This window comes from Sinocyclocheilus rhinocerous, unplaced genomic scaffold, assembly GCF_001515625.1.
Source record: "Sinocyclocheilus rhinocerous isolate Xijiao unplaced genomic scaffold, SAMN03320098_v1.1 scaffold1152, whole genome shotgun sequence".
Taxonomy (NCBI): Eukaryota; Metazoa; Chordata; class Actinopteri; order Cypriniformes; family Cyprinidae; genus Sinocyclocheilus; species Sinocyclocheilus rhinocerous.
In genome coordinates this window covers 1,146,634-1,154,973 of record NW_015625590.1, presented here as the reverse complement: position 1 = coordinate 1,154,973, position 8,340 = coordinate 1,146,634, and the positions used below count along the sequence as shown (strand labels likewise).

At 36.6% G+C, this 8,340-nt stretch overlaps 2 protein-coding genes across 2 annotated transcripts in view; both read left to right on the top strand.

Moving 5' to 3' along the window:
* The window catches only part of nlk2 (nemo-like kinase, type 2), an 82,260-nt gene extending 81,223 nt beyond the window's left edge, over positions 1–1,037 (top strand). The window contains exon 11 of the mRNA XM_016573557.1: positions 430–1,037. Within this exon, the coding sequence (XP_016429043.1) occupies positions 430–484 (55 nt within the window). The 3' untranslated portion in view covers positions 485–1,037. The remainder of the gene's footprint in view (positions 1–429) is intronic.
* Positions 1,038–6,940: 5,903 nt separating this feature from the next.
* lyrm9 (LYR motif containing 9) lies at positions 6,941–7,807 on the top strand. Its single transcript, XM_016573643.1, has 3 exons — positions 6,941–7,270; positions 7,378–7,470; positions 7,551–7,807. Exons 1-3 carry the CDS (start codon positions 7,145–7,147, stop codon positions 7,566–7,568), a joined length of 237 nt encoding a protein of 78 aa, XP_016429129.1. The 5' UTR covers positions 6,941–7,144; the 3' UTR covers positions 7,569–7,807.
* The last annotated feature ends 533 nt before the right edge of the window (positions 7,808–8,340 follow it).

The following is an 8,340-nucleotide window of genomic DNA, read 5'->3' as shown; positions in this document are numbered from 1 at the left end:
AAAAAAATATTTTTCAAAATAAACTTTTTTTTTTTTTTTTTTTATGAAATAAGAGCCAGACAGTTGTTGACATTTTGTGAGATTCACCTTTACGTCCGTGTTCTCATCTTCAGGGTTAACAGACATGCCAAATCAAAGCCAGTGAGCATGAATGTCATGCTTTTGAAGGGGAGCCATGTTTTGAAAATGCTTTGGGTTGAAAGCTACATGCCATTGTTTAATATTTAGGCAAACTTTTTACATAAAAAGGTGTTTAATATAGTTTCTAACTGCTATTGCTTACACCTACTGCAACTTTTTGTGACTTAACAAATCTAGAGCTTTTCAAGCTTATTTTGCAACTTATTTCTCAGTGTTTCAACACTAGATGGAGACATCTTCTTATCCTTAAAGCAAGACATAATCCCCTTTCTTTCTTTCTGTCCACAGCTCAACAGTAGCTCAGCCCTCTGAGATGCCTCCATCTCCTCTAGTTTGGGAGTAGCTGAGGACGGCGGAGAAGATGGCGTTGATAACAGTGGTGGTGGACATCCCTCCGGCAGCCCGTCCCGCGCCCACCCCTCGCCCTCCTGGACTACTGACCCCCAGACATCCCCAAAACCTGCGTAGCATTTCACTGGAGTCTAGGACTAGCCATGTCGCTGATGTGTGTGTGCGTACTGTAATACTTACTAAATGGAGTTTTATAGAAGCAACCACTGCTGATGAGTTCAAGCGGGACACGGGACGGGTGGGCATGGTCACAGGGGGTCCGTTCGTTCATACCCACTGCTCTGTAGTAGTATACTAAAGGTTTGTGAAGGGTACGAACCTGTACTTTCGGCAGACGAAGTCGAGCCCTGTGGACTTGAATGTATTTTGAACAGCAGGGCGGCAGAATCTGTGCAGTATCCCTGAAGGAAAACTCATCACGACTATGTGTGCGAGTAATCATGCTTTATTTATTCATGGAAACAGGAAGTGCAGTGCTTCATGTAGTATGGAAAGAAGGCAAGTTCCTCTGAATCTGTCTTTCGTTCACGCTAGAACCAGGGTCGCCGTCTAGGGCGAAAAAACACTGTCCTCATTAGTAGCCTATTCATTAGGCCCATCCATATCAATTTGTCCCAAGCCTTGTGAATTTAGGTGATGGCCCTCATGAAAGGTGCGGTCACATTAACCGCTGCTCAGAATTTTGAGGGCAAAATCCAGTTGTTTCAGGATTCTGTGCGGTTTGTGTGCGGGCGAAAAAATTCCTGATGTTCAAGTTGGTCACATGAATTTGCTGCACCAACTGACAGAAAGCTGCTTAGTTTAGAAGTACAGTACTTCGGTGTGTGAGCTGTGCTTAATACATTACGCTATTGACGAAAATCGGCAGCAAAATTGAAATATCACTAGTGTGACCGCACCTTAACAACTGTGACCACTCGTTTGGCTAGAGTGAGCTGCTCATTGCGTTTTTTGCCTTCTACGGCGGTGTGATTTTTACGACTTTCTTCCATTTTTGCTGTCGTCTACACTCTTCCTTTCTTTCTCTGTCGATCTATCTTTGTTCGTATCTCGCTTTCCGTCTCATATTCAACTTTCGTCAGTAAAAAAATCAGTATTCCTTCGCGCAGCACTTGGCAGAGATACTGATTCGTAGGCTTCTCTTAGTACTCCTGAATGTGGATGTGTTGTGTCAGTATTTAGTGCTTTGGGTGGGTGACTGAACGGCACAATGACTCAAAAGGATCCAAAGCATGCAAGATTGGCCCGAGGCAAAATGCTCGTACCGAAAGGGTTTATTTGAAGCGAAGGAGACTTAGTGAGCGTGTCCAGCAATCTCGCAAGTGCTTGTCTCTTACTGAGACTGAAAACCCAACTAGCATGTAGCGAAATGACATGGGGAGGTTTGTTTTCAGATGACCTTTGAACCCTGCTCTCATTGATGGAGTATCTAGAATAGCATGCAAATGAAATTAAAGCCTAAAAATTTTTAAAAATAATAAGCAAATAAATAAATAATAGGTTGAACAATCAAATCATTCCATAATTGCAATGGTATGTTACAAAACCTTGTCTATGAAGACAAGTGACGCCATTGCGAGTGCATGTATGGACCCCGTGCATGCTTCTAACTGACTGTGGCATCACGCTTGTGATCCTGTAGATGTCAGTTCAGTGTCGTCTACTTTGACCCCCCCTCAAAAGCCCTTTTTCTGTTAAAAGACTCAAGGCGATGATGGATCTGAAAAGGATGCCTGGGAAATGGTGTGTATTGTTGGTCTGGAAAGTAATTGGGAGTAGTTTTCACTCTCTGTACCATGCTTAAATTTCCCATAATGATTTCTGTCACTGTCTTGGACTAAAAGAAAACAAATGGAAAATATTTAATATATTTTTAGAGAATTATTTTTATTTCTTCCTCAATGTGCTAGGGCATGCTTTCCCATGATCCACTGACTATGGTATGTAAATAAGTGAGTAGCAGGTAGATTTCAATAGAAATGAAAAATCTACGAAAAAAAAACCTATTAAAAAATCGCCAAACAAAAAAAATGTAATACTGCTGTATAGAAGTTGAATTAGCCTGCACATTTTTTAGGGCTGTGAAATTTTATTTTATTTTTGAGACTTGCATATAAATGTACATATTTTTTCTCTCTCTCTTTTCTTCTTCTTTTTATTTCCCCCTGCACTAGAAAGTGTAGACAAAGAAATAATCCAAATCAGTATAAGTACAAAAGCAAACAAAAAAACACATAACCAATTATGTTAATTGTGTCTTGTGTGCTGCAGAGCTGTGGATATGAGTATTGAAGTAGAGCCCTTTTTAATTATTATTATTATTATTATTAATTTCCTTTAAAGAAACACTGAACTGTTTGTGTATATGTATATAAAGGATTCACATTGTTGGTCTCTACCTCTCGAGCTCAATGACTTGGTTGTTTACCTCCACGCTTTTATTGTTATGTGGAGTTTATAAAACTTGAATGTCCCTTCCGACTTTTATATTCCTATCAAACCCTGTATAAAGAAATCAAGTCATTAAAATTGCGATTGTTTGGAGGTGGTTCCCATCAACATATCCTTGTACAAAGTACCATGTTCTCACCCCAGTGTTCTTTGACTGTTAGATCACACAGCATACCCACAACGATAAACATGGTATCCTTCACCGAGAACCGTCGGATGAGATAAACATACAAAATACGTACCAACGTAAGAAGCGGGCGTACCTAAGATAGTGTGCGGATGCAAACAGAGCCTGTGAGAAGAGACTAACACGCAAGCTCGATCGGGCCAAATAGGGAAGGTACTGCACTTGCTGTCAAGTTTTTATAAGGAAGTTTGAAGTTTATACTCAGAGTTAATGGTATTTGAATACATTTTACGACATATATGACTATAATATAAAATTTGCATTCAATGCCCTGAAAGCGGAGGAGGTGATTCTTAGGGACCGGAAGGACTCTGTGGATGTGTTTTGTGTTTTGAAAAATCACTGGTCTCTTTTCAGAGTGTAGATTTGAAGTACAGTGGTGACGCTCATTAAATGTTGACATTTAAAAAAGTGTGTTGTTTCTGTCCTTATTTTACTTACAACTTAGCACTGCATTTAAAAAAAACTGATGACCAAGTTAAATTGAGTGCCAAATTGTGAACTTCAAATGGCAGTATTTGGAAAGGTGTTTAGTTTGTCTCTTTCAGGGTTAAAAATGAATTTGCTTATGTTGGTTTTTAACAATGATGGTTATGTGCTTATGTTAACAGAATGTCTCATAGAATGGAAATAGAAAGTTAAAGTTGGCTATTAATCAGTGGGGTTAATCAAGGGCTGTTAGCTTAGATGAGGGTGCCAAATTAAAGTTCATTTTGATATTAATCATATTTTGAAATTGTTATACAAATCTTTCAGAGTAAAACAAACCAACTAATCTTGCTAATGCTTATGCTTATATTTTTCCCACCAAAATGATGTCACTTCCTAGAGGATGAAGTCAGGAGGATGAAATTGAGGGCAGGAAAAAAAATCAACAGTATAAAATGAACACCAATTAAAACAGTGGTTCTCAAAATGACTTAAAATAAGACAAAACAAGGAAAAAACACATAAAATGAAGCTATTTGTTATTTTAATTCAACCTCTCAACAACTGCCTGTTTCGTTGAAGAACCAGGGTCCTCACTCTTTAGAAAACGGAGGTAGCCTAATTTCATTTTTTTTTTTTTATACATTTTATAAATATGCATTTTTCTAGCTATGGCAATCTCTAAAATATTTTAGCAGAAATTGTGAGTAAAAATATTTTTAAAAATCCTTATCCTTAATGATTATATCGTGAACAACTGGAAAATCAAGAGCCTTCAAATATTATTAAGGACAATGGATAGTCAAAAATGTTGAGAACCACTGAATTAAAACATTATTTTGTTTAAATTGTTTAGTTTTTATTAGATTAAAGGAAAGACTTCAAGGAATTTTTTTTTTTTTTCTTTTTTAACAATTCTTTTTTCTGGCATGTTCTCAATCCAAGAAGTACCAATTTTAAAGATTAAACCGTATGTTCACTTAATTCTGATACATTCACATAAAACGTTTTTTTTTTTCTTGCAACATTTTTGTAATCTATTCATGTTTAGTTGAAGTGTCAATCTAATCAAGACGTCTAAGTGTGATCATGGAATCATGGAAGAGTAAAAACAGATTAGAAAAGATGGCAAATCCTGGGGGAACGTTTCAGAAAGTGCAGCTCATTATAGGGGTTCACACCTCTTTCAAGTAACTTTGTTTCTAAATGATCTTTCATCAGGACAACCGTGATTTATGCATCTTATTTTTAACATTTTTTCTACTTGATGTAGAATTACCTGCCACAAGATGTGTCAGAGAAATCATGAAACATGAGTATTATTTTCATAGACACAACAGTTAATGCCAGTATTGTTGGATTCCTTTACCAAGGAATTTGTGATAGAAGTAGGTCAGCTAAGTGAAGATCTCATGTCATAGATATTTTAATGTTGTATTGACTTGTGAACGCCGATTATAAAGTGACAAAGGCGCAGTGTGAAGGTGCAAGGGATTCATAAACAATGACTACAGTTGTTTATTACATTGTTGGAGAGTCTGAGTATCTTATCTACTAAACAACATTCTGTCACCTATCAGCCCACACACCATGACAAAAGCAGTATAACAGAGCCGTCTTTTGTTATAAGGTCAGGAATATAGATAATAATGTCTTATTACGAGATGTGATTGACTTTTTGGTTTAATATCTTGAAAGCTCACAAAATATTATCGCTGATGCGTGGGGAATTCTTCTTGTGAGCGAGTACACACACTCACACAGCATAAGAATGACTTTGATGCTGCTGGGGCTTTTCCTGCTTAAACAATGAGTGCTTTCACTGGAGTCTCCAGGTGAAATTAGGGGATTGTAGGCCGCCATCTGGATGCTGTAGTGACTCGACGTGCAGACAACAGACAACTGATTCTCAGCACCTTTCATTTAATTTATAGTTCAAATACACAGAAGGGTTGTTTTTGTAATTGTCAGCGGTGTTCTAACTTAACTGCACCGAATTTACAAGAAAAAAATACTTTATTTATTACAAAATTTAAAATGTAATAAATAATAACACTAAGAAGAAGAAGGTGCAGTGTATAAAAACATTTTGTAATTTGTTTGTTGGTCTTTGGAATGGTCATGACAGTAAGACTGAAAGCAAAAGTTTCAATGAGGAACCTCCATCTCAATTTGTATTAATTATAAATGTAGGCCTAGTACATTGTTAAAAATTGACGGTAAATTTCCAAGATGTCATAATCTTGAATGATGTTACACATGCTTGCGCAAGTTTGCAGGCTCTCCCCTGAAATTTAAAACAAAAAAATGCATATGATCTGATCATAATATGGGAAGTTCTATCATGTGTTTCAACAATTACCCACCACAATGAGTGTACTTTCATTACATAAATAAGTTCTTCATTTAAAATAATGAGAGCGTCCACAGTTCCTCTTGTAATGTAATGTAATTCATATTTTTCATTCACGTGACTGGCTCGAAGACCTGTTACGTCGCAATATCGGAAATATTTCTGTTTTAAACCATGAAGGCTGCGTGCCAGCTTTGCGCAAGGGTTGTGCCTGTGAACGTCTTAACCTCAGTCAATTAGCCTATACAAAGTGAAGGTAAAAATTAAATAAAAATAAAAAGACAAGAGACGAAACTACTTCAACATATAAGGACATATAACTGTCTTGAATTATTCCCTTAATATTTCTCTTGTGGCCCGTACATAGTGAAAAAAGAGATATGTATTTTGCGTTAAACAGGTTGTTTTTGAAAGTCGGTGCTTGAAATAAAGCTGCTTTTAATTTTCATTGATGACTGCAGTGTTCATAATTTTAATTATAGGCCTATAATTCATTGTATAAATTAATAGACCTGTTTTAAAAGACCTAAAAAAAAACATTTTCAATGAGGAGTAGGCTAATAGCCTAATCTTTTATTATCCTCACAGCTGGTCAGTTATGCAGTGATGCGCTATGAAATTATTAAGGGGCAAATTAATTGTAATTTTATAATAAAAGAAACCTAATAATAATAATAATAATAATAATAGGCCTAATACTAATAAGAATGTAACATGCCTACATTCATTGGAAATGCCAAATCCTCTTAATTTTGCCAATATTTGATGCTTTTACAAAATATCTCTGGCCATAGTCGATACGTGATACGACGCAACCCTCCATGCATGTGGAGGTTATCGCGGGGGGCCCCTAACACGGGGCCCCCTCTGCAGTGCGTGACCTGCGTGCCCGTCCGCTAAGCCATTGTTTACACTATTGTAATATTTGTGAATAATTACAGCATTATTTTACTTAACAGACTTTAATGGTGTACAGTTACACAGCAGAGCGAGGACGTTTATTTTGAAATAACAACGTCGCGCTCAAATCAGGAAGTAATTCCACTGTTATCCTTCGCCTTTACAGCTCAAACTATGTGCATGTGACGCAGTGTTATGCGTCTTATTATGGATGTTACAACTCGAAATTTCCCAGATGTGCTCAATATTATGGTAGTGTTTAGACTCTATAATCAAAGTTAATAAAAGGTCAGGCTTTACGTGAAAGTGAGGGCATACATACTGTAACCCTCATGTCTCCTCTGGCGGGCGCTGAGCTGGTCCGCACCCCGGTGCAGCTCTACCGCTATCTGCTGCGCTGCTGCAAACTCCTGCCTTCAGCAGCCATGCAAAAACACTACCAACACGCCATCAGACAGGTACTTTTATATACGTGAAATACTGTAATTATTGTGAAGAATATAACTGAAGAAATAGTCTGTGTAAAAGACACACTGTCAGGTGTCAATGTGTTTTTGTCTTTCAGAGCTATAACAGTCATGTGGATGAGGAGGATCCAGAAAGGATTCAGATGATCATTCAAAGAGCTATATCTGATGCTGACTGGATTTTAAATAAAGTAACCTTCTTTGGCACCTAAAAAAATACCGATAGTCATTGTTTAAATGACTTCTGATCTTATTTTTTTAATCTTCCTAGTATACTAAAAAGAAGTGACCACTGTGGAGAAATGTTCATCATGAAGCTGACTCAGAACTGCAAAGGTCATGCACAGACTGCTGCTAAACACATCATAGTGAAACTGAAACCAGACCCACAGGTTATAAACAAATGCCATATAAACTCCATCCATGTAAACTTTAACAAGTATAACAAATAGCTGAGGTTTACTTGAAAAGCTTTTGTAAAAGCCTTTACGAGTATCTGATTATGTTCTGACATGTCATATACTTGCACAGTACATTTAATGTTTATTTTGTACACTTTAATGAAATGTTAATAAATACATTTAATATTACATTTGAGTATTTTGGTGTTTTTCCCCACAAAATTTAATAACAATAATTGGCAAACCCGGTTATTACAGTACCTACAGTACTGCCACCAACCTTCTCACTGATCAATTTATTAATGTGAAATAGGCAGTGCAGTGGGCTCATTTTGATGCTTTTTAAAATAATAATAATAATTTTCTTCTTGTGATGAGCAGGTATGGTTTTTATGAATATGATTGTCAGTTTTGTAACGCCTGATGATGTAAACTGTTCTATCATACTATCAAATTTTGTGGTATAGATTATGTAATAATATAAAATTATGAATGTCCGTCCAGGAATACATGATTTAATCATGAGACATTTCCTAAATCACTGCAGTATTTCTCGGAAAATCATTGACTTTATTGATAACTACTGGAAGCTTTCCTGTAAAAATTAAGATTTATGGCAGGTCAAATATGCCATGCACTTACAGATACCAATTTTTATTT